Genomic DNA, 27315 nt, shown 5'->3' on the forward strand with positions numbered 1-27315 from the left:
GTTTCCAGATGATTTTCAATTTATAAGCTTGTGAGTTGATAATTTAATTCTTGGGTTTAAATATCAAACCTGGATGTTTTTTGAGTAGAATTTGCAAAGTCTCCTGGATTTTCCTCCGGGTAGTCATTTTTTCCACTTATATCCCTAAAACAGGCAATTTAAATGGGGATTCCAAATTGGTGTGAGTAAGGCCTGTGATAGACTGGCACCTTGTCCAGGGTTGTTACTTGCCCCGCACCCAGTCCTGGTGCTATAATCTCTAGCCCCCAAAACATCTGAATTGAATCAGTGGGTTGAAGAATGTTTTAATTCAATATTTTAACGAAGCCAAAGGGGAAACTAAAGAAGAAAAAAATCAATATGCACCACATTTGTAAAAATTAGACTTACTTCAGTTGATAGATGGGAGGAGATACACCAGGGTAATCCGGAGGAAGAATTACCTATTTGGGAGTAATAAGAAATAAGAAAGTTCAAAAAAGCTTTCAAAACATAATGTAAATAAGAACAAATAAATTTTAAAGTAAGATATTTTAAGGTAAAAAAATACCCAAAACACATACTGATTTTAAGAAATTTCAGTGGGACCTCAGTTTGTCTATGGGCAGAACATCACCTTTTTGTTAACAGTCCATTTAAAATAAAATACATTTAATATATTAACAAAATTTGAACAAAAAAACCCAAATCATTTATTAAGAAATATCAGCACAGCATAGGATATGACTAATTTTGACTAGAAAAATGTATTTTTGTGTTAAAAAAATCTAAAAATGAAGGAGGTGACACAGTGTGTCAGATGTTATCCTTGTTGTCACACAGCTCTAGTGTCCTTGGTTTTAATCTAGCCAATATCTGTGTGGCATTTGCATGTCCCCTTCTGATACATGTTGCTCTGCAGTCACTCCTACTTTCAAAAGATACAGTAGGTGTTAGGAACTGGAACAGATCAACTACTTGATTATAAATAAATTAGTTAATTAATGATTGGCTTTGATTTTTAACTATCATAACACACACAAGACAGACAAATATAAGACTGAAGTAGGTGTTTTTATTTCCTTTAGAAGGTTTCTGCAGTTTCATTATTCTACTAGCTTTTTCATTTAGTATTTCTCTTTGGAAATTTAGCGTAATGTCACATTAATTTTTCCTTTAATGCATAGATATGGTTGATTGAAATCTAACAGTTAGACAGTGTGAACTTGAACCCGGACACAGACAGACGGACATCGTTGGATCCACCACACACTGTTTATTTACAACTATATTTACAATCACGTGTACCTCAAACCCAAGTGCCTCCAGCACCGTTTGCCGAATGTCCAGGCCTCTCCGTTTCAATGCCTTTCTCCTGGCCGCCTCCAGTCCTTTCTCCAGCTCCGTCTCTCTTCCACCCGACTTCGCCATCGACTGAAGGGAGGCGGCCCCTTAAATAGGAACCCGCATGGGCTCCAGCTGCTTCCCGGCATTCCTCCGTAGCCATGCCCCAGTGTGGCGGAAGTGCCAGAAGTCCCGGCTGCGCACCCGGAAGCTGTCCGGGTGTCCCCTGTCGTCTTCCCCCCAGCACTTCCTGGTGTGGCGGAAGTGCTGGGCTCCAGGGATATTCAGGCACCGGGGTGCCACCTGGCGGTGGCCACGGGTCCCTACAGGGCTGGGCTTCTAAGCCCCTTACCCGTGGCCCCCAACATAACCAGGGCGGACGCCCCCTCGCAGTCTGGAGGAGGCACAAGCCCTTCTCCGGTCCTCCTGGGCGTCCCAGCCGGGATACCACAACAGTGACTTAAGCCTCTTTGTCTGAAATTAGTGAAAAGCTTCTAAAAGCAAGTAGTTTACCTGACACAGTAAGTCATGAGCTTAGAACAAAGAAATAAACATGAGAAAGCAGATCTCCAGCTGCTGTAACTATTCACTAGCTACTTAGCTAGCTACTTAGACTTCTAACATATCTCAGTACAATGGCACCAAGCATTTAAAGGAGATATACAGTTGTGCTTGAAAGTTTGTTAACTCTTTAGAATTTTCTATATTTCTGCATAAATATGACCTTAAACATCATCAGATTTTCACTCAAGTCCTAAAAGTAGATAGAGAGAAACCAGTTAAACAAATGACACAAAAATATTGTACTTGGCCAATTATTTATTGAGGAAAATGATCGAATATTACATATTTGTGAGTGGCAAAAGTATGTGAACTTTTGCTTTCAGTACCCTTCTGCTCCACGGGAGGTTTCTGGCCTCCCTGAGCTCGCCTTGGGACACCTGCGTTACAGTGTGACAGGTGTACCGCCCCAGTCAAACTCCCCACCTGCCACTGTCATTCTAAAGGGTTCACAAACTTTCCAGCACAACTGTATGATGCAATGTGTTACTCCAGGTTCAAGTGAAGCACTTTAGTTGTGATGCAATGCACTGTTTGTGTTTGCCCTGAAGACCTTTGTCCATGGTGTTTTCTGCATAATACATTAAGTGTTAGGCTCTTTTCTGTAACTTTTGCAACACTATACTGAAAAATATAATTACTTCTGACATAATAGTTTAGGTTTCAAGACTCTCTTCGTAAAGTAATGCTTCTTTTCTCAGATTCAATTCAGTCACTGGCACAGAGCTGAAGTTTAGAAGTATGGATCTTACAGCTAGTGATTCCCTACACAGTAATCAAAGACATTTCAGAGTGTTCAACTCTAAGAGCCTTAATAAAAGTAGCTTTCAGGCCCAAAAGAATTGTTTTTAATCTGCAGAGAAATGTATGAGTGAGTTTCTTGTTTCTAAAGAGAATGGGAGTGTTTTCTAGCTCAAAAGAAAATGAAGAGATGCATGATTACCTAATTGCCCCATAACTTCTCATCACAATACCAAATAACATACTGCTTCACAAAAGTAGCTCAAGATCATCTCATTTTAGCCGCCAATCAATGTGGACCACACCATAATAAGATACATAATGTACAAAAATATACACAAATCAGTATTGGTTCTGACTCCAATGTTTATCAAGCCTCTCCTTCATAAGATGTGGCACCCATTTAGTTTCTTCCAGTTTAAAATATTTGCTTTCTTTCTTTTATCGAGCAGCCATTGTTCTTCACTGTTTGCAGGCATTGTATGTATTGTATGAGTCTTCAAGTGCATGCACATTGGCTGTTAACTCTTGCAGACAAAAGAGTCCACCCCTTTAACCTGTGATTCACTACAAGAAAATCAAACCAGTATGACATCTAGAACACCTAATATCAGTGTTGCAAAGTTGTTCTGCCACTACATTTGGTGTCCTTCAGGAATGTAGGGGGAGGAGGGACAGACAGCATTCTGCAACTTTGTCAAGTCTCTTCTTTTAGTGAAAATGGCCTTGTATGCAACTGACAGCTTAGCAAAACACGACATTGCATTACATGCTGACTAGCAGTAAATATACAGCTCTCCATGAAGAAAATGTCAAATGTGTACAGAAACTATATTATGTAAACTAAACAAGATGTGTACTGCAGCACTAGCCTAAAATCTCATCATATAGCTTGCCTACACACTATAAATGACACAAGAAGCTGAAATCACAAATACTTTCACAATCACCACATAAGCTATCTATCTATCTATCTAACAGGCCCTGCCTCTTGACAGCCCACCCAAGCCTTGACTCTCTAAGAAGACCAGAAAAAACTCCCAAAATAAAACCCTTGTAGGGAAAAAAAAATCGAAGAAACCTTGGGAAAGGCTGTTCAAAAAGAGACCCCTTTCCAGGTAGGTTGGGTGTGCAGTGGGTGTCAAAAAAATACAGTGCAATACATAGAACAGAATAAATCCTCAATACAGTATAAAAATAAAAATTCTAGAAGTACGGAGTAGAATTTCACATTAGATGATATTAAATAATATGATTTGGATTTGTTTAGAGTCCTGGAGACCTCATTCATCAAGCTGCCTCTCCCATTTGGCCATTCCACACCTGAAATTGCGCTAATCCGATGAAAGGCCCCCTGTTTCCCGCGATTCCTGCGATCCATCAAGGATGACTTTACCTTAGGCAGGCAATATACAATTTAAAGAGATTGTTATTTTCTTGGGAATTGTTACATATGCATTATTTTCACTTTTACTTTAAAAACTTTTGTAAAAACAATACTTGTCCTTTATTTTTGGCCCCGTGTGTGGTTACATCTCTTCCTCGCCAGACGTATAATGCTGCTCGTGTTGTGAAGGGGAGGGGCAGCTGAACGCATGCTAAGGATATGCCATCGCATCAACTGCTGGCGAGCTGCACGTTTTGCTCGTCTCTTGTCATTGTTTTAAGAGCTGGGAGAACATGATGCTTGTCTGACAGATGCAATCCAACAACTGCTAGGTTCGATGTCTGTCGAGTTGTTTTAAATGATGGCTCACTGCCTGGTCTCGCATGACGTTGTAAAAACAATACGACCCCCAGCGTGGTTAAATTCTTTCTTGCAGGACATATAACACTGCTCGCGGTGGGTGGGGCGGCTGCTGTAGCGCTGCCCTTCGATCTTTACAGCCACTGTCCTTTTTCCTACTTTGTGTCTCTGCTGCTTGCGTTGTGCTCGCTTCTCCGTCATTATAAATATACACCTTACCGAATTGTGTTTTCTTTGAAATTAAACTTGTCGTTGCTTTAACTGTTGCGGGTCCACAGATTCTCATAGTGTATGTTCCATTATTGTGTAAATCTACGTTTTGTGCATTGAATGATGTGCACTGAGACACCTGTATCTGTGTGTGCTGCCTCCCTTTACACTACTGTTTTTTTGGGTTTTTTTGCCCATTCTCTTTCATCTTGCGGTTCTTCTATTTGTCTTTCGTGATCTTAATGTGAAGATCAGTATCGTCTATTAGTCATTCATTCCAAAGGATTTTTTTTTTTATAATAGAGAGACAGTAAAATAAAAAAAAATCATCTTTATGGTGCCACCCCAGCACACAACTGCGTAGAAAAGGGCACTCACCACAACTGTCTGGTAGAACATCTGCAGCATCTTACTGCAGATGTTGAAGGATGCCAACCTTCTAAGAAAGTATAGTCTGCTCTGACCTTTCTTACATAGAGCATCAGTATTGGCAGTCCAGTCCAACTTGTCATCCAGCTGCACTCCCAGATATTTATAGGTCTGCACCCTCTGCACACAGTCACCTCTGATGATCACAGGGTCCATGAGGGGCCTGGGCCTCCTAAAATCCACCACCAGCTCCTTGGTCTTGCTGGTGTTAAGGTGTAAGTGGTTTGAGTCGCACCATTTAACAAAGTCTTTGATTAACTTTCTGTACTCCTCCTCCTGCCCACACCTGATGCAGCCCACAATAGCAGTGTCATCAGCGAACTTTTGCACGTGGCAGGACTCCGAGTCATATTGGAAGTCTGATGTATATAGATTGAACAGGACCGGAGAAAGTACAGTCCCCTGCGGCGCCCCTGTATTGCTGAACACAATGTCAGACCTGCAGTTCCCAAGACGCACATATTGAGGTCTGTCTGTAAGATAGTCCACAATCCATGCCACCAGGTGTGAGTCTACTCCCATCTCAGTCAGCTTGTCTCTAAGTAGCAGAGGTTGGATGGTGTTGAAGGCGCTAGAGAAGTCCAGAACAATAATTCTTACAGCACCACTGCCTCTGTCCAGGTGGGAGAGGGATCGGTGTAGCATATAGATGATGGCATCCTCCGCTCCCACCTTCTCCTGGTATGTGAACTGCAGAGGGTCGAGGGCGTGGCGGACCTGTGGCCTCAGGTGGTGAAGCAGCAGCCGCTCCATGGTCTTCATCAGATGTGACGTCAGAGCAACAGGCCGGAAGTCATTCAGCTCACTAGGACGTGATACCTTTGGGACAGGGTGATACAAGATGTTTTCCAAAGCCTTGGGACTCTCCCTGTTCCAGGCTCAGGTTGAAGATGCGCTGTAGAGGACTCCCCAGTTCCAAAGCACAGGCCTTCAGCAGTCGTGGCGATACACCATCTGGACCCGCTGCTTTGCTGGCACAAAGTCTTTTCAGCTCTCTGCTCACCTGGGCTGCTGTAATTGTGGGTGGGGATGTCTCACCTATGCTGGTATCAGCAGAAGGATGGTTGGAGGATGCAGTACTCGAGGTGAGAGTGGGTTACTGTGATCAAACCTATTAAAGAAGTTGTTCATTTGGTTTGCTCTCTCCACGTCTGTCTCGATGGCGGCACCCGCTTGAGCTGCAGCCAGTGATAATCTTCATCCCATCCCACACTTCCTTCATGCTGTTGTTCTGCAACTTCTGCTCCAGCTTTCTCCTGTACTGCTCTTTCGCGCCCTGAGCTGGACTCGAGTTCCTTCTGCACGCTTGAGCTCATGCTGATCACCACCTTTAAAAGCCCTTTTCTTCTGGTTCAAAAGGCCCTTGATGTCACTTGTAACCCATGGCTTGTTGTTAGCATAGCAGCATACTGTTCTTACTGGAACTACAATGTCCATACAGAAGTTGATGTAATCAGTTGTGCATTCAACAGCCTCTTCAATGTTCTCACTATGTGACCCAAGCAATATATCCCAGTCTGTAGTTCCAAAGCAGTCTCTCAGAGCCTGCTCTGCCTCAGGGGACCACTTCCTGAATGAGCGTGTAGTTGTAGGTAGCGCCCTCACTCTTGGTTTGTATTGAGGCTGAAGCAGAACCAGGTTATGATCTGCTTTCCCAAGCGCAGGCAGCGGGGTGGCGCTGTATGCGTCTTTAACGTTTGCATACAGTAGGTCAATAGTCCTGTTTCCCCGAGTGTTACAATCCACATACTGGGAGAAGGCAGGTAATGTTTTGTCCAGCGTTACATGGTTAAAGTCTCCAGCGATTAGCACAAGTGCCTCAGGGTGCTGCGTTTGTAACTTAGCAACTGCGGAATGGATGATGTCACTCGCCATCTCCGCGCTTGAGGGGGGATGTAAATAATAACAACAATCACGTGTCCAAACTCTCTGGGCAAGTAATAGGGCGCAGACTTACGGCCAACAGTTCGATGTCCCTGCAGCAAGTGGAGATTTTAACGTTTACATGTCCTGAGTTGCACCACTTTGTATTGACATAGAGAGCAAGTCCTCCTCCTTTCTTCTTTCCGCAGGTACTTGCGTCTCTGTCCGCTCTAACTGTGCTAAACCCGGGTAGCTCCACGTTAGCATCTGGGATGGAAGCCGTTAGCCACGTTTCACTAAAACACAGCAAGCTGCATTCTCTGTAGGTTCTGACATTTTTCACCAGCACAGCCAGTTCGTCGATCTTATTTGGTAGTGAGTTCACATTTCCCAGGATCACAGAAGGCACCAACGGTTTATAACGCCATTTTCTCTCAAGTTGTCTCAATTTAATCTTATCTTTTATCTTTGCGCTCGGCTGCCCGATATCGTCTTCTTACCTCGTCAGGTAAATAAGGAACCACACCGGCATAAGCATTTCTTCTCAGTGCTTTAAGCTGACTACTTGAATAGGCGATTCTCGAGTGTAAAATCCATGTCAAATAGTAGTAAAAGTGTCCAGGGAGCAATTCCACATAAAAGAAAGTGGTAGAAGTGATCAGTGAAATAGAGAAAATAGAGATAAAAAGGTAAAAAGATAAAGTCATATACGGAGCTGCTGGAAAGGCTGCCACTCGGATGCGGCGCTGGAAATAGACTTTATTTACATTAGTTGAGTTCCTGCTAGTTACATATGTCTATCTATCAATCAAGCTAGCTAGCTATCTACCTATCTATGCATTACTAAATGATTACTGGGTATTAAATGTATCATTTACAAGCAATATATAACATTTTTATAAGAATATATATTGTCCTTAGATTATGACTCGGGCACCGCAACGAGTGGCAGCCTTTCCAGCAGCTCACTATTTTTTTTACCTTTTTCTCTATTTTACCGATCACTCCTATCACTTTCTTTTATGTGGACTCGTTCCCTGGACACTTTTTACTACTTTATTTGTGAATTTCCCCTTGGGATTAATAAAGTATCTATCTAATTTATTTAACATGACAGTAGACTCTTCAGTCGGTTAATTTTGTTAAGTAGTAGCTATATCTTATCCAAAAAAACTTCTAAAAGCCTGTAACAATTTCAGTTTCAACTACATGATTCAAGCACTTAACTGTTTTTCTTGAGAACCACTTCTTGGTTTTCTTTCTGAAACTGCTTCACTTCCTGAGCCTGTGTACTCATGTAAGTGTCTTATTATTTTAATGTAAAAATGCATGAAATCAATTTTATTCCTATACCTCTGAAAATTTAGAAGACCTAGATATGAGCCCCAAATAGCTTTTGCTGTTCAAAACTTCTATATAAAGTAATTGTATAATATTTACTGAAGATTTATAAATAATGTCTTTGCTTTCTTTCAAGACTACTAGCAAAATCTCATAAGGCTCTTGGGATGTATTAGTATCCAGTACAGGAAGCAAAACTGATTCTTCTATTTTAAAATTTTTCATGGTTTGTCTTGGCTTTCATTGCAGTTATTTTTCTGGTGTTATACTGGCTTCTTTTTTTAATCTATCTAATCTAAAACATTATTCATATTTCACTTGTTTCTGAAACCTGTATCAGAATATCTATTATTTTATAGTAGCAAATGTTAACTTTACCAATTTTACATTTTCTGGGTTCATTTTTATAAAGTCTCCTTCTTTCAAACTGTCATTGTTTCAGCTTGCTTTTATTCAATTTTCAATGATATTTCAAACTTAATTATACTTTTTTTAATCAAAAGATGAATCACTTCTTTTTCTCTTGCTCTGTTTTTATTGCTTGAGAAAAAGAGATTTAAGCAGACATGATGTTGGGCTCAAGATGAAACATTATTTCAGTTCTCTCTTATATCAAAGAGGGGGCTTCCCAGATAATTTTCAGATAAGCAAAATCACCCATGATTGCCATATTTTCTTTGCTGTCTATATGCTTTATTAGAGTAAAATGTTATTATTTGCATTATTAAACTCTAGAGGATTATATGAGTAAAGCATCAAGTGTCTTCATATCTAAGTTCAACCGAAGTGATTAAGGGAAGTTCTGTTCTTCAGTGTTTATTTTATGATCAAGAACATTATTTTTTAATGCATAGGTCTATGCCTCCTCTGTATGTACCTTATCTGTCTTTCCTGAAGGGACTCATTTCCATCACTATCATCTGTCTATGTGTCATGCATGTACATCAGAAGACCCCCACATGGGCTTGATCGGGGTATGTGATAACCCGCTGGGGCAGACAGGGACATGCCTGCTAACGTTCTCTTCTTCTCTCCCCACAGCTCCAAGAAAAAGCCTAATGAGGGCACTTAGCACCACCCCTTCAGGGATACATCGCTATAAGAAGCCCAACTGCCCAGAAGAGTTCATTTTTTCTCCAAGAGCAAACCGCCTGATGGAACTCCTGAACAAACAACCCTTTGATAAAATGTGCTTATTTTGTTGTTTTGAGCTGGAGTGGACATTTCTTTGGTTTCATTTCAAGCCACAATTTCTGTTGGACTCCCTTAATTAAACGGGACAACCCAATTGGTGTTCCAACTTTTTTCTGTTGCCCGATTATTTCTTTCCTGCACCTGGCTACATATGTTACTACAACTAACATTATTATGAAAGACATCTAATTTTGCATTGCATTAAGGAGCAGACATCTAAATAAAGGAATTGTATTTTTTTTTAATTTTGAGCTTCTCTTTCGTCCTCTATTTTTCTCTTTTTCATCACTGGTAAATGAGGTATTTTTGGAGAATGGCTTTCCAGATGCTGACAGAGAACACGAAAACCCTCTTGTTCACACCATTCAAGCTTAACATTCAAGCATTATGACTAGAGGTTAACTTCTTGAAGTGTGGCTTTTTCCCTAATGCAGTGAAAAAATAACTGATATAGCTATAAGGTTAAGTTTATCTTTGAGGTGGGAAGAAAATTTTGCAGACTTCTTTTCACTAACATTTCTCTAATCTGTAGTTTTGTTGAAAAGACAAGATGCAAATACAACATTTTGTTTTTCAGTAATAATGGATCGTTTGTTTGCTTTTTGTTTTTCTGCAACTCTTTTAATGCTTTCCTAGCTTGTTGAACCCAACTATCTCTAAATACAAGTTAATCATCTCTGTCTTGTCACTACAACAGATACGAAGAAACTCTTATGTTTCCCTGTGTTGTCCTTAATTCAGCAGTAGTGGTATCTAAGCAATTGAAAATAAAATGGTACTAAAAACTGAAACAATGGCAATACTGGGATATTCACTCCCTCTCTCTTTTTTATGCTGCTTGTTAAATACGCTTCTTACTCTCTGATGATAACCATCCCTTTTTATCAGCCAACACTGGAGCTATACATACTTGAAACAAAAACATTTCATGACTTGAACACTTATTTCTTAAATTCCTCAAATGCTTCAAAAAGGTGTAGGTATATATCTGCTATATATATTTAATTTTCATTGGCTGTGCTCTTTCTGTTGTAAATAGCTGCATTATTCAATAGGGAATGTCAAAACCAATGCTACAATGATCCCAACCAGGACTATCATCAATTCACAGAAATCCACACTGGCAGTTAGAGGACATAGATTGGAAGCAACTAAGTAGTCATATAGCCATTCACCTTGAGAAGGATGTAAAAGTAAACTGTCTAAATGTACCACGGAGAAAGAGTTAGGTCACAGAGTAATAATGGTAAAGACATTCCATGTCAACAGGCAGAAGTATATATTTCTAGCTTAATATAGTTAAGACTACACTGGTCATTTAAGGAGGAATGTAGTTCAAATGATGCCTTTGAGAACTTACATGTTAAAGGAATGATCCACCCCATGTGTTTGATATAACAGACATCAATGGTGACCAACACTGAATAACAGTGAACAGTATCAAAAATGGGCATGAAAAATTCTAATGATTTCTGGTGTCTCATAACCCATATGTCAGGCAGTTATATAATGCGTTCCAAACACATTTTTATTAAAACGACCTCTGTAAAACAGATCATCAATTCAAATTACCATGGTTTATTTAACAATATTTCAGTAAATACACACGTGTTTGTGACATTGTGGGCATACAACTGGAGGAAATGGCATGTAGATTATATGACGCAAATAACATAAGATTTTTTTCATCATGTTTTTGATACTGTTTACTGTTCTCCAGCACTGGTCATCATAGACTCTTGTTATATCAAAAACTTTGTTATCTTAATTGTGCATGAAATGTAGGATTACATTTTTTCTTCATCACTACAAACTAACAAGCAATAAATTATATATTAAACAATACTATTTTTGGACAGAGTAATCCCCTAAGGCCATGCAGAGCTCAGGCTGACAGCTATTACAGAAATCTCCAGGTAGGCTTGAAAATGCAGGGTAACACCCCTATACCTAGACAGATTAGTATAAAAGTTTATATTCTAATATAAGACTGTAGGTACAGGAGTCTATCCTGAAAGCACCTGGCATAAGATAGGAATCAACACTTGAATGAATGCCAGTGAAACACAGGCCACTCTCACACTAGAGGATTTACAGTGTCAAATCAATTTATCCTGCATCTCCTTTTAATATGAAAGAGAGAAGAAAAGGAGTGAGTCAACATCCTTTTCATAAGATGAAAAAAATAGATGAGCTCATTGCTGCTAAAGGTGGCCTTGCAACTTAATAAGTTATGGGATATACTTATTTATTGTATTTTACACAAATGGCCTCTGTATATACAGTAGGCTAGGTTTTTGATGAATAAATAATAACTATATGCAATCTGCTATGTTTTGTGTGTCATTTAAGGTTATATTCATCTACTTTAAGGGCTTTTTGAAGTCTAGATGTTTGCTAGCTTTACCCTAATACAGGCATGTCAAACTCACTACCATTGGTGGGCCGCTTCGACTGCCATATGTGCATCAGCAGGCCGCACTGTAACAAATACTATTATACTATTATATAAAGTTACTGTGGCTTTCTTTCCAATACTGAAAACTTTAAAAAATGTAACACTTAAAGTTTAAAGAAAAACAATTTATTTCCATACAATCTCTGGACAACAGCGTACAATTAGAGTCTTAGCCTCTTAGCTAGGTCCTTATATTATTATATTATATTCATTATATTATATTCATTGCTTATATAGGAGTCTTACAGTGTGAGATTTATTTCTTTTGTCCCAACACTTGGCATCTCTTGTTAGTAACCAGTTTGTCGATATCAGGCTTGAAATCTTGTGCACCTGCAACTTTTATGAGGGATGAAAGGTGCTCGACAGTAAGTCTTGAGCAATGTGGGGTTTTGGTAGCTTTCATTAATGAAAACAATTCCTCACAAAGGTAAGTGTTTCTGAACATAGACAATACTCTCGATGCCAACTCATGGATCTGCACATACGAGTGTGGCAGGTAAGCATACAAGCCTGGCACACCAACTTTGTTGTATTTTGCCATCAGAATAGAATCTGACTGCAGTTCAGTTAATTCTATTTGGATATTCTCCGGCGCATTCTCAACGTTGTAAGAGTATGGTGACGTAAACAGCACAAAGTCCTGTTCGTGTGAACTGAAATCGGGAAAACGCTCACTGAATTCATTGCTCAGTAATACAAGTTGGAAAACAAATCCTCCAAAAATGAAATTTTACTTTACTAAGTTTACTTCAAAGTTTATATTGTAAAATAAGCCGATATACAAAAAGTCCCCTGACCTGCACTAATTATACAAACTCAAAATCACAAAAATCTGTTAATAAACAACTCACCAACCTCTCGCGTCCACTTCAGATCTTCAGCTGTAGTCTGCACTAACTGTTCATTACAATACTAGCACAAAATTACATAAAGCTAGATCAGAAAAACATGAAAATATGCGAGCTATTACTACTCGTGATGGTCAGTTCTGCCGAGTGGCCAGTCTCAGCAGTCCAGCCAGTAGTGTAGCCCAGTGGTCTGCAACCTGTTTGACACCAAGGACCGCTTTACTAGAAGCAAATTTTTCCAGGGACCGGTGGGTTGTTGGAGGTTGGAGTTTATGGGGTGATTATGGGGGTTCGTAGGGCAGTTTTATACACAATTTACATTACATTTCTATTATTATTAAGTTATAATTTAGTAATAGAAATTATACAGCTTACCATAATGCAGAATCAGTGAGAGCCCTGAGCTTGTTCTCCTGCAACCATACGATCCCATCTGGGGAGGATGGAAGACAGTGACATGCGAAGTGTGTTGCTTATGTTCAGTATACTCCGTAGTCTTGTTTTGGTTGCTGTCACTGCAGAAAACGTGTATCAAAAAGATGGGATGTTGGAAATGGAAGCAGCTTCAATAGCTTCTTTCGCGTTGTTTTAATCTTCTCCTGTCTACAAGTTATGCTGACGAGAATTTTTCTCAGCATTTCCTTGCGATGATACATTTTCAGGGTGCGAATGATGCCCAAATCCAATGGCTGAAGCACTGCCGTGCAATTGGGTGGGAGGAATTCAACGTGAACATTATCTAAGTGTGGAAGCATGTTGTGGTCAGCACCGTTATCAGTCAGAAGCCAAATTATCGTTTTCTTCTTCTTCATATTATGAGGTTTCTGAAATCTTTTGGGATCTGGGATCCCCCCCACCCAACGGGAACAACACGCAGAACTGCGTCCCAAAGCGCTATTGCCACATGTGAGATTGTTTGTCCGGGTCCCAAGAGAGTTTAAAAACCTCATATATTCTTGAATGTTTCTTGAACAAGCATCACTGCAACCACATAAAAACGGCTTTTTCGGCGTCTTCAAATGCAGCAGTTCGCATACATTTGCAACCCGAGATTTTTCTTCTTTTTTGCATATAACAAGTATGCCGTTTTTATTGAAGGGTGACAATGAGTTAAATTCTGATGGATGTTTTTCAAATGTTGATGAGCAATAAGGAAAATGTATCACTTAAAACCACACAAAACAAAAACAGCAAAAAAACAGTACGAGGAAAGTTCGAAGAAAGAACAATTTTTTACAGTGTTTCTGTTTGGGGATCGTTGTGCAAATGTTCACAACTGAGCTGTGACCACAGAACTAACTGCTCTGTGGATGGTTCATTCAAGCATTTCACGGTCACTTCGTTGTAATGAAAGTATCTGCTGCTAAATGTACTTCGTAGTAACAAGATTTCTGTGGATTCATGTCATATGGGGAAACTGTCAGAAACATAAAAATACTTTGTTATAATACTCTGTCAATGCGGTCTCTCCTCTTTCTGCACCGCTGCAAAGCCCTGCCCACCTAGCGTTCTGAAAAGTGTCCTCAGTGAAGGGGGCAGCCTTTCTGCTGTAGCCCTTCACAAAGTGAGTCTCCGTTGCTGGCAGTTCTCCCCACTAACGGGCCGCGGACTGCAGCCTAGCACTTCAGTTGCGACTTCGCAGCTGCAACTATACTAGCAGATGACGTTTCCAGTACCGTAATGCTATGGGAAAATGTGCTTTTGTCAGAAGACAGGAGTAAGAAAAGTCAATAAGTAATGCCGAAGATGCAGAATGATTCAATCACAAACGATAGTAATCATTTTGTACAAGTTTAGTGCTAACTAGGATCTGCCATGCGGGCCACACAAATTTCTGTTGCGGGCTGCGTGTTTGACATGCCTGCCCTAATACATATTGTATGAGAATTAGCTTACTTTTTCACAGGACAACATATTATATAAATGTTTGAACAATAAGGAAATCGTTGACAAAACTTATTTTGAATTTTCCTGAAGACTGATATGCTCGTCCTGCAGCGGGCTGGCGCCCTGCCAGGATTTGTTTCCTGCCTTGCGCCCTGTGTTGGCTGGGATTGGCTCCAGCAGACCCCCGTGACCCTGTAGTTAGGATATAGCGGGTTGGATAATGGATGGACTGATATGCTATGGTATAGTGCTGGGCGGTATACCGGTTCATACCAAAAAACGTTTTTTATTTTTGTTATGATATGGATTTTTCTTATACCGTAACACTGGTTTAAATAGCCTAAACAATGTTCGGACCGTGGCGCAGCAGGAAACTGTTTAACGCAACAGAGTACAGTACATGCGTTAGTGGAGGTATTGAGCAGTGAAAATGGACAAAGAACATTCCGAAACGGAAGCTGTAGCAGACAATAAAGTTGAACATGATGACACAGAAGAACTTTTGACAAAAAAAGGTGCCGTGTCTGTTGTCTGGAGATACTTTGGCTTGTTTATATACTACTGGATAATACTGCATGCCAAGTTGTACTTGTTTTATTTTATTTTTTTTCAACACTGTGTAATGTACAATACCTGGTTACTGTGTAATAGTGTGACGATGCCGGTCCCCTACAGACTCCCTCTTCCCACATGGGAGTCTGTTAAACCAACACCGTTGATAGTCATGACCAAGATGAGCTGAGAAATCTCATTGAAGCCAGGGGATGGTGGAAAGTGCTCAAGTGCTTTTGTTAAAAACAGTCAAAAGTAAAACCAAAAGTGTCTGTTGTGCAGTGTTCAGAAAAATACAGTACCCAAATAAATAACAAATCCATAAAACCAGTGAAATGTGGGGATAAAATCCATAATAAATAAAGCAGTTTAAATAGAGGTTAAAATGCAGTCTCTCTCCTTGCCTGATCGCAGCACACCACCTTCTGTCTCCACAGCTCACCCTTCACTTGCGTTTGCAGCACGAACTGCTTTCTGCCAACCACTGACTTTGCTGCCTCCACACTGGGCAGCCAGACTGTCTGAGGTCGGCACACCTCCCATCTTCCTTCACACTCACTGAGTCACTCCTCAGATCCATCTGGAGGTCTTACATTTCGCTTGCCCCACTCTACACGCTTAGTCAGTGGGGTGAACCAGCCCCTAGATCGCCTCAGCCTGTGCTCCCTCATGGAGCCCCAGCTCGTGCTGCCTTCTCCTTCCCGGTGTCTGGATTGTCTCCCATGACTGCCTTTTCCCTTCTTTAACCTCCTTGTGTTGTATCGTTTCTTTTTTCCTTCCCCCTATCCTGCTGGCCCACAAATATAAGTTTCCATGGGCGCAGCGCCTTATTCACATGCCTCAGTAAGCCGATGAAGCAGCTGAGAACGATCAGGTGCGACTCGCCCCAATCACCTCATCAACTCTCCGCAGTCGTGCCCAAGGAGACGGACACGGCGAACTGGATTTTTTTTTTTCTTGAAGCCGTGGATCCACTATACCACAAATAGCATTATAAATGCAAATTGCAGTTTTATTATTTATGTATATATCGTAGCTTGACGCAAGGTCCATATTAATGCAATTTGCCTTAATGACGGTTCAGATGGTAAAGATGTCATCACAAAGTTGCACTTGTTATATTTTATTTTATTTTGGTGAATACTGTGTAATGTACCTGGGCTTGAAGTTTTGAAGTAATAGTATTATTACTGGAAGTTGCACTATTATTTACTGTATTTTATTGTTATTATTTTTTAGTTTAAATATTATGCAGTTAAATGATGGTAAAGTTGTTTAAAAAGTCATTTTAACATGTCAGTGGACAGAGATTGTTAACATTAACAGAAAGTGTAGTTGGTTTACAAAAAACATTTACTCTTTATTCCTTTTCTAAGACATGTTCAGTTCAATACAACTTTTGACAGGCACCTCTGGATATTTTACTAAGCCTAAATTCCTCTTTGGATGTTTAACAATTTGTTGTCAAAATTTTAGTTTTAAGTTGTTTGCAAAATTTGTTCAATAAAAAGGTTCTATATTTTGACTGCAGCTGTCATGCAATGTGATTCCTTCATTATTGCCTCATTAGTGCCCCACTCCTTGAAAACTATCACTTTATGGGGCCATGCAAACCTGTATTAATACTTGTGTGCACATTAAAATGTTTTTTTGTACAATGTACAATTCTCATGACAGTGGAATAAGTTATTCTTAGCCAGTCTACTGCAGTAATCCATCCATCCATTATCCAACCCGCTATATCCTAACTACAGAGTCACGGGGGTCTTCTGGAGCCAAACCCAGCCAACCCAGGGTGCAATGTAGGAAATGAACCCCAGGCAGGGCACCAGCCCACGGCAGCTACTGCAAGTAATTGCAGTGGAAAATGTGGAAAAAAATACCGTCTAATACCATGAAACCGGTTTAATTTTCAAAAATACCATGATATAGAAATTTTGGTCATACCGCACTACTATGGTACTTTCATTAACCAACACTTGAAAATACACTCTGGATGTTAGAGGGCGCTGTTGCCCCGTGAAACCCAACAGACAAATGCTCTGGACACAAGTTTAAAAGCACTAAGCAGAATTTTCCTTTGCAATAGTGCCTCCTAAGCACCACATCCACCAAACATACGATAAGTCAACACAATAAGCAAGCTTTGTTACACTCCCTTCCAACTCCAGCTCGCTAGCTGGGTCTCCACCAGTCCTTTTTATAGTCCTTGACCAGGAAGTGCTTCTGTCCTTCCGTCCATGTGATTCGTCAGTACTTCTGGGTCAGATGGAGAATTGTATTTTCTTCAGCCTGAAAGTACTTCTGTCCCTCTGTCCCCATGACTTGGCAGTACTTCAGGGCTATATGGGAAACTGAAATCCCTGTGTCTCCCTGCAGCGTCACCTGGCGGTGCCCATGAGCAGGGCTGTGCAGCCGAACTCCATCTCCCATAGTGCCCTGCGGGAATCCTGGGCACTGATATGCTGCAGGGAAGTCACCATCCAGTGTCCTGGGTGTGTCGACCAGGATGAGCTGCCAGCCATCCATCACAACACAAACTAGCAAATCTATTGTTATCATTATAACAATACCCTTTGATAATTTTCTATTAATAGTAAGTGTGTACTTTAGTTGACAATCACTAATCACCTACTAGAATAGAATCATTGCAGGCCAATGCTGTCTACTCCTACTTTATTAAATGATTTTCTTCCCTTTACCATTCCAGTCTGTGACTGTCAGCTCAAAACTTAGAATGCACTCAGTTAAATCAAACTCAAACTATGCTGGACACCGTGTATACTGTATAGTTTCTTTCAACAAAATGATCAGCATTTGCCATTATACTTTCTTAAGCAATTTTTGATAAAGTTACCTGTAAGCAGAGTGTCCATTTTGGTTTATCTATGCCATCTGAGACTTTAATGCAAAAAACTCTGGCAGCCTCATCAATGGTACACCATTCTTCTCCATAAATAGAAGAAAGTGCTTCAATTTCATCAATCTAAGAATGAATTAAAAAAACAAAGAGTATTACAAACAGATAAATGTGTAAACATATAATTAAATCAAAACTGAAAAGTTGTGATTAATCATAGTTAAATATTCATATGCTATAAATATATTTAGTGAACTATTTTCTATCTTATCAGATGTCTTAAAATTAAAATTCCCTGTCTGGAAAGTTTTGTACAACTTTGCTAAACTGCACCAAAAAATGTTTTTGTCATCATTTTGCAACCCAGGTCCCATATCTGAATATGTCTGTACTTTTGTTGCTTCACATAAACTAATAAATGAGTATTCCCTTCACTAAAAATTAGTAACTAGTGTGGGCACCAGGCCGGACACAGACAGGCAGACATCGTTTTGTCACCCAACACACGTTTAATTACAATTATATTTACAACAAACACGCACAGACCCAGTGCCACAGCACCAAACACCCCTCAAGCCCTGGCCAATCACAATGCCTTTTCTATTCTCCTGACCACCTCCAATCCTCTCCTCTAAGCTCTGTCCTCTTCTACCCAACTCCAGCCATCGAATGGAAGGAGGCGGCCCCTTTTATTCACACCCAGGCGAGCTCCAGGTGCCTCCCGATAAGCTTCCGCCAGCACTCCCCAGTGTGGCAGAAGTACTGGCCATGCACCCGGAAGCACTACAGGTGTCCCTGGTCTTCTTTCCCCCCAGCACTTCTGGGTGTGGCGGAAGTGCCGAGGGCCAGGGCTCCTTAGGCATCCGGGCGCCCCCTGCCGGTGACCACAGCCCCTACAGGGTTGAGCTTCCAAGCTCCGTACCCGTGGTCCCCAAAGCCACCAGGGTGGTCGCCCGCTCGCAGTTGGGAGGAGGCGTCAGTCCTCCTCTGGTCCTTCTGGGCGTCCCGATTGAGTACCACCCCCAGCCGCTCGCCACACTAGCTATATTTGAAATAAAGGGTTCATGCAATGTCATCTTTGCAACTCACTTCACTTCTGACGCAAAAAGATAAAGAGATGGATTTTACTTTAATAGAAATGGATTTCTGAATCTTTGTGAAATAGCAAATCCACCTTGTAAGATGATGGTTTGTTTGGTTTGTTTTAATTTAATTCAATATGTCAACTTTTCGAATCATAACATGGGTCATATTTTAGACTTAGTTTGCTGCTCTGGTATCACACCTCAAAATCTTATTCCTACTGAATTACCCATCTCAGATCACAAAATGATCACATTTGATGTTAGCTTACTTCTCAGTAAATCAAAGGTTCATCATGTAATTTCATTTCGTAATGTCAAGTATATAAACCCAGAGACCCTTATAAATTTATTGCAATCCCAGCCTGTTTCTCTTTCCACTACCAGACCATCAGAATTAGTAGACCATTACAATGCCTTCTGCCTTGATACACTAGCTCCCTTAAAAACATGGACTGTTTCATTTATTCGCACTGCTCCCTGGTTTACATCTGAACTCTGTCAGCTCAAAGCCAAGGGCCGACAGTTGGAGCGCCTAGCTAAAAAGATGGGTCTTGTTGTACACAAGGAAATATACTCAAATCATATGTTAAAATAAAAAAATGCACTCTCTGCTGCCAAAACTGTATACTATTCTATCATTATGAACACAGGAGGGAAAAATACTAGAGTTCTTTTTTCTACAATGAAAAGGCTAATTACACCACCAGAAAATGTTGCTTACCATAACCTCTCTATTAAATACTGCTGCACTTTTTTGGATTTCAACTCAAAAATTATAAAAATACACCAGCAACTTACTTCCTCTATTTCTGCAGAAAATTACATACTCTCCACTATCACCCATATTCCCCTACCAACCACCCTATTCTCAGATTTCAGTTTACTAGCTGAAAATAATATCTCAGAGCTTATAACAAAATCTAATTCTTCCACATGGCAATTAGATCCAATACCTACAAGCTTTGTTAAGTCCTGTCTGTCACATATTTCCCCCATGATAACTGCTATAGTTAACTCTTCCCTTATTACAAGCACGGCCCCCCTCTCACTAAAAACAGCCTCAATTACTCTAATTCTGAAAAAATCTGGTTTAGACCCAAATATCCTTAACAATTATCAGCCTATCTCATATGTTCCTTTCATATCTAAAGTTCTCGAAAAGATAGTTGCCTCCCAACTCCAGTCCCATCTTTCAAAAAATAACCTTTTTGAACAGTTTCAATCTGGGTTTAGGCCTAAACACAGCACAGAATCTGCCCTGGTCAAAATCACAAATCATTTTCTCCGGGCAGCTGACATGGGACTTTTATCAATTCTTGTGCTTCTTGACCTCAGCTCTGCATTTGACACCATATCCCAGTTTTGGAGTCTGAGGCCTTGTCCTCCAGTGGTTTTCTTTCTACCTCACTGATAGGAAGCAATTTGTTCAAATAAAGGGCTTTAAATCTGAGAACATATTCGTTACTCAGGGAGTTCTGCAGGGTTCTGTTTTGGGGCCGCTTCTTTTTCTCATTTATATCTTCCCAATACGTAATATTTTCTGTCACCATGGTATTAAGTTTCATTGTTACACTGAAGACACACAGCTATGTGTATCCACTAAATCCACTTCTGTTTTCCCTCCAGATGCTGTTTTGGCATGTCTCCAAGACAAAAAGACATGGATGACACAATTTTCTCCAATTAAACAACAATAAAACTGAAATGCTCCTTATTGGCTATAAATCAACACTTGCTAAGGTTAACCATTCTTCTATTTTAATTAACAATATTAACATAAACATCTTTTCCCAAGTTAAGAGCCTGGGCATCATTCTAGACAGTACTCTCTCTTTTTCTTCCCATATAAGTAACATTTCTCGGACTGCCTTCTTCCATCTCCGAAACATTTCTAGACTTTGTCCTGTTTTTACGCAACACAGTACTGAAGTATTGATTAATGCCCTAGTCACCTCACATATAGATTACTGTAATGCTATTCTATCTGGCAATGCACAAAAACGTATCCATCGCTTACAACTTCTTCAAAATTCTGCTGCCAGGATAATAACATGTTGTAAACCCACTGAACATATTATACCGATTCTCTCTCAATTTCACTGGCTCCCTGTTAACTACAGAATACAATACAAAATACTGCTCTTAACATTTAAAGCTCTCCAAAACCTTGCTCCCCCCTACCTCACTGATCTCCTACAGACTTACACTCCCTCTCACTCACTCAGATCCTCATCTGCAGCTCTACTTTCTGTACCACACATCAAACGCAGTTCTATGAGAGCTCGAGCATTCTCTCATAGTGCTCCTCAACTCTGGAATTCCCTTCCCTCTCATTTACGTCAGCTCGATTCAGTAACACAGTTTAAAACTGCCCTCAAAACTTATCTTTTCAAACTGGCATACCAATTGTGAATTTTGCACTGTTACTGCATGTTATCTTTGTTTGTTTGCGAATTATTGCTTTGTGATTTAGCATTCTCTTGTTTTTATTTTACTAATGTTGTTTGATTTTATTGTAAGGTGACCTTGAGTGCTAAGAAAGGCGCCTATTAAATAAAATGTATTATTATTATCATTACTATTATTAATAGTGTTGGCATTATTGAAAATGCAAATAATTGCCCACATAATTGTACAGTTCTAGTGGTTTTTGCCACATGAGCAATGGATCTAACATTTCTTATTAAATAATTTAGAATGTCTTGTCACATTCTAGGGGAGGCACAGTGGTAGCATTGCTGTTACGTAACAAGGAGGCCAGGGTTTGCATGTTCTTCCCTTCTCTGCATGGGTTTCCTCCAGGTCATCTGGTTTTCTCCCACAGTCTAAAGCCATGTTGGTTTGGTGAATTGGTGTTGCTTAATTGGCCCCAGTGTGTTTCTGTGTTCACCTTGCAATGGATTGCACAGAAATTGTTCCTGGCTCAAGCCTGATGCTTGCTGTGATAGGCTCCAGCTTCCCTGCAACCTCTGAATTCTAACTATAGTTTCACTCAATTACTAATACATAAGTGTATAAATAAATACATTTTTACTTAAGAAAATGTGTTCTTACTCAGCATCCATGGAAAAAAAGTATATGTTTACATTATAAACAGAGCAAATGAAGCATCTAACCTTGTTTCTCAGATAGAGTTGTGTACTTTAGATTCTATAATAAAAATTTACACAGGTAGTATATATATCACTGCAGGAAAAACACTAGATATTAACCTTTTTCAATAAATGAATGAACAAATTTCTTAAAAAAAAAAATATATATATATATATACACACATGTACTGTATATACATATATCATTTACTGTATTTATATATATATATATGGTATATATATGAAATAATAGAGCAAATATAAACACTTTGTTAGCAAACAGGATTTATCCAATTCTAGAAAAAATTGAATACTCAATTTACAACAGTATTTTAAATAGCAAACAATACGCATTTCTCTATAAAGTACAATATACTGTATGTATATGCAGTACATTATACTGTATCTGATACAAATATACAATCAACATAACAGTACAAAGAGGTAGCGATGATATTAAATAAGCCAATGAATGTAACACACTGTATGTAGTTAATGTTAGTCTTAGAATGCAAAAGAACATAACAGCATTCAACCTAAAAGAACTGATGTGAACTCAAGTCTGAAAGCTCAATCCACCATCCACCTAATCCTTTCTGAAAAGAGGGAGAAGTAAAAAGTGTAACAGCATCACCACTGCTTGTATAACTGCAAATAATTTCCCACATTAACGCTTAATTAAGCATAATATTAAATTCTGAAGCTTTTTCCATTTTGTAAGAAGGATAACAAAATTGTGTTCAGTATTTAAAGAGTTATTATATTTTAAAAGGAGATAGATCTTCTTCAATTTTTCTTAACTTCTGGTACACTTTTTGATAAAAGATCAGTCTGATCATATGACTGAAATCCTATAATACAGAGATAGAGATAATTACAGTGTATACAGCACACTTCTGCAAACTTACTTTTTTATTTTTTTTGCTTTTATATACACTCTCTGTTCTCTATTTTATAGGTATTTCCCTTTTTTGTTATTGATTGGAAAATTAAACAATAATAATTACATTGTATTTGTCTCATATGGCAACAAAACATGAGCTGTATTATTCCAAATCCAAACAATGTAATAGCACTAGTTGCAAATTATGCAATTTTTCCAGGTTTTTTGCATGCCTGTGCAGAAACAAGATATTTCCATATACATTTACACTGTACATCACCATCAATCCAATGCATGGGTTGTCACAAGTGGATGCATAAAAGATGTAGTGGTACGAGTGATAGTCTGCAGACAGTGAGTGCAACCTTGTTTGTACATAGTGTGCGACAGGAATGCAGAAGACTGATGTAGTAAGTGTAAATTTCAGATACCAATATTTAGAAAGTGAGGGACGGTGGCGTGGTGGTAGCACAGCTGCCTCACAGTAAGGAGACCAGGGTTTACACCCCGGATCCTCCCTGTGTGGAATTTCAATGTTCTCTCCATGTCTGCTTGGGGTTACTCTGGGTTCTCTGGTTTTCTCCTACAGTCCAAAGACATACAAGTTAGGTGGACAGGTTCCTGCAACCCACCTAAGACTCTGTTTCAGGATTAAGCAGGTTAGACAGAGACTAGTTTAAAAAAACTGACAAGATCCAGGATTATGCCAAATCGTCAACAATCACATCCGGCTAAACGAGTAATCCACATATGAAAAATACCCCCTGGTCTCATTTGTCATTTGCATGTTATTGCTAATTAGGAACGATTAAAAAACAAGAATATAGCTGTTTCAGACTAAAATAAGCAATAAGGGTTCAAAATCTTAATGAGAGAGACAACTAAAGTAAAGAAGTGTTACTTGAGCAATAAATGCTTCTTATTAAGCAATTGGGTTGGAGCAAAAACCTGCAGCCACTGCTCTTTATACACTGAAACACTTTTAAGAGCACAAACTGACATTTTTGTAGCAAATTTCCTGGAAGAAAAGCACTTTTCACGTGACAAAATTATGTCATAAATTGAAGACTCCAATTTGTGAGTGAGGGAGAATGTGTGTAGGTGCAAGAATGGGCCTGAAATGGACTGGTGTCATGTCCAGCTCTGTTTCCCATCTTTCACTCAGTGCTGCCAGGACAGGCTTTAGCCCCAGAGTGACCCTAAATTAGGTTAAGTGGGTTTGGTAATATCCATCCATCCTAAATCTGCTTCTACTGAGCAGGGTTGCAGGGAATATAGAGCCTGTCCATGTTTGCATAGACCATAAGTCAGGAACAATCCTTGGACAGGGTGCCAGTCAATATACAGTATGTAGGTAAAATTACAACTGTAATTAATCATTAATGCTGAGGTGAGTAAAAAATTACAAATATTTATCATTCCATATATATGGTTTTCTTTGTTTACCTTTTTAAAATGTATTTTTTTTCATTTGGTGTATGCAGTGCAATTTTCTCTAAAGAACAATTCAGATAATTTCCATACCTGTTAATGACTGTTACAATTGCATTCTTGCTTCGACTTGTATTACTATTTTTTGGTTATCCAGGCAATTTTAAATTTGCTTTGCCAATTGCCTGGTGATGACTGCCTTTGGTGAAATAAGCACAGTGCCCATATTTATCAAGCATCTCAAACAGTCCTACCTGGCTCAAAAATGTCACAGTAATGCTAATTTAGTCCCACTCTTAGGTGTAGGAGTAAAAACATTTATCCGCTTTACTCAATTAGGGAACTAACACTAATTTCACCAGGATTTAAGAGAGTAAGTTGCTTAGGCAGGGATCGACACGGACATCCTGGGAAGGGTGGAGTGTTTTGAAAACACTGGACCAATAAACTTGCAAAAAAGATACTGCTTTGACATGGAATCATTTTTAAAATAAATGTATATCGCATGATCACTCCATGTAAGCAAAGAAGCTTTGTACTCTCAGTTGAAACTGAAGTGTTGGTAATGTTACTTGTTTTTTTTTTGGTCACAGGGAAAAAAGGGAATTTTGCAACTGCCATGATTTAAGTAAATCACAAGCAAACATTTTTTGAATTTTGCACCAAACTTTGAACAGCCATAGAACACTTTAGATCATATACAGATTAATACATTTTCCAATACTCCATGCGAAGCAATGTTAAAACAAGCTGTATTTATGCAAATCTCTGGTTTTAGATTATTGTAGATAAATTTTATTAATCCAAAGGGGAAATGCTGATGGCTACACAGGAGAAAAATTAAAAACAAAAATATTGACTCCTGTGACAAATAATAAACTCAATCTATCAATCAATAAATGTACATTGTGCAGAAATAGTAATGGAGGTGTTGGTAATAATTAGCAGTATACACATAAAGATCATTGCACCAAGTGTGAATCAGTATGCATATGTGAATCACAAGCAGTAAAACAGTATCAGCACACAGGTATCAACACACAATATGAGTGCAGTAAACATTACATTAGGATAACATTAGGAGAACTGGACACCGCCGCTGCAAATAGCCTTTATGTTATCTTTTATGTATGTACACCCATACCTTATGCTGTAGTGCTTCACCGGTTGGTTTATAGCTTTGAGTGAGTGGAGTGAAAGTTGTCTGACAAATTCCTGACCTGTCAGCCAGTTCCCTGAGAAGTGACAACAGTTAGCTGATCTAAACTGACAAAAAGCCATAAAAGTTTTTCAGTGCAAATGCGGACTATTGGTCCTCTTAAAAAAGGAACTAAGAAACAGCCAGTGCATCAAAGTCATTATTTAATATGTTTGACATGTCACCACACATTATAATAACAGCTTAATGGTATGAATTATTATGCATGTGAGTCATCATTTAGCTGGTTTGTGCTGTATTTCACAGCTTGATCAAGGGTGTCATCGTTTCCCAGTTTCTTGAAAATTTTATGTACACAAGGGTCAGAGTTGCCGTAAATATAAGCATGTTCCCCATTAAGTTTTCTTTTATAGATTGACAACGTTTGGGTGGAAAGTTGTGTACACACATTTTGAGTCTCTTTTTGTGCATATGTAAGCTTTATAAGCAAGGTCCCAGGACATTGGATAGGATAAATTGAGCATTACAGAAGGTAAAAGGAGGATAACAGTGATAGACATGACACGTGAATCTGAAACACAAGCAGGAACACTGGAAGAGTGAACGTGAATTCAGAAACAGTGATTAGTGGCTGTAACTGCTACTTTTCAAGGAGCTTGCCATGGCTATAACAGCAAGAAGGATCAGGTACAGCTGTGGATCATTCATTGTTAAATAAACATTTCTGTTATCAGCTTTACTTTATTCAGTGTATGTGTGTTGAATTTTCCATCTCAGTGCTCATTACAGTGGACCTATTATTATTCTTAATGTTGTTGCCAGGCAGCAGTAATTACATGCAGCTTAGTGCAATATCCTACTTTATTGAGATGGGTCTAATGGGCAGCCAGCAATACCTATGACTTTATTAAGTTTTCTTTATTCTTCTTCTCCTATTAGTTTTAGTATTATCTTTATATATAAAACAGTACAGTGACTGACTGACTAATAGATCAATGCACAGCCTGAACTGCTGGAGCCAGAAACGTGACATTTGGACAAAAGATACCTTGTATGATGTAGGTACCCAGAAAGAAGGGATTTTTCCTGAGGGAGTGAAAAGAGGGGTTAAACCTTTTTAAAGTGACACCCACATATCAGAAACTACTTAACTGAGAAACACAAAAATTGGTACACAGACACTTCAGTAAAAAAAAAAAAAAAATTATTTTTGGATTTTTCGAAATTCATCCCCTGCAGGGGTGATACAGGGTGTGCAAGTTTGTATGGAAAAAAAATGAAAATAGGACTTTGGTTTTCAAACTTGATAAATATGCTCTACATAAGGAATAAATAAACACATACTTTGGTGTTTTTCAAAATTTAACCCCTGAGGGGGGTGAAAAGGACAGTTTAACATTTTTAAACTAACACTTGTATATCAGAAATACCTTGACTGAGATACGCAAGAATTAGTATACAGACACTTCAATACATACAAATAAACACTATTTCAATCTTTATATATAATAAGCTACCGTGGCTGTTCATTTGCCTGTCCAGGTTTTTAAATCACCTGCAGCTCACAAACGATTTGACCTATTGACCTCAAATTTGATACACAAATTTGGTATCTGCTTTCGGGGTGATGATTGACTTCCAAGATTAT

The 27315-nt window shown here is 39.2% G+C and overlaps 1 protein-coding gene across 5 annotated transcripts in view; it reads right to left on the bottom strand.

Moving 5' to 3' along the window:
- The window catches only part of impact (impact RWD domain protein), a 417506-nt gene that overhangs the window by 385046 nt on the left and 5145 nt on the right, over nucleotides 1–27315 (bottom strand). For all 5 annotated transcript variants that reach the window (XM_039754714.1, XM_039754711.1, XM_039754713.1 and 2 more), the window contains exons 2-3: nucleotides 18015–18143; nucleotides 391–443 (exon numbers count right to left, since the gene is read on the bottom strand). In XM_039754714.1, the coding sequence (XP_039610648.1) occupies nucleotides 391–443; nucleotides 18015–18143 (182 nt within the window). The remainder of the gene's footprint in view (nucleotides 1–390; nucleotides 444–18014; nucleotides 18144–27315) is intronic.

This window comes from Polypterus senegalus, chromosome 5, assembly GCF_016835505.1.
Source record: "Polypterus senegalus isolate Bchr_013 chromosome 5, ASM1683550v1, whole genome shotgun sequence".
Taxonomy (NCBI): Eukaryota; Metazoa; Chordata; class Cladistia; order Polypteriformes; family Polypteridae; genus Polypterus; species Polypterus senegalus.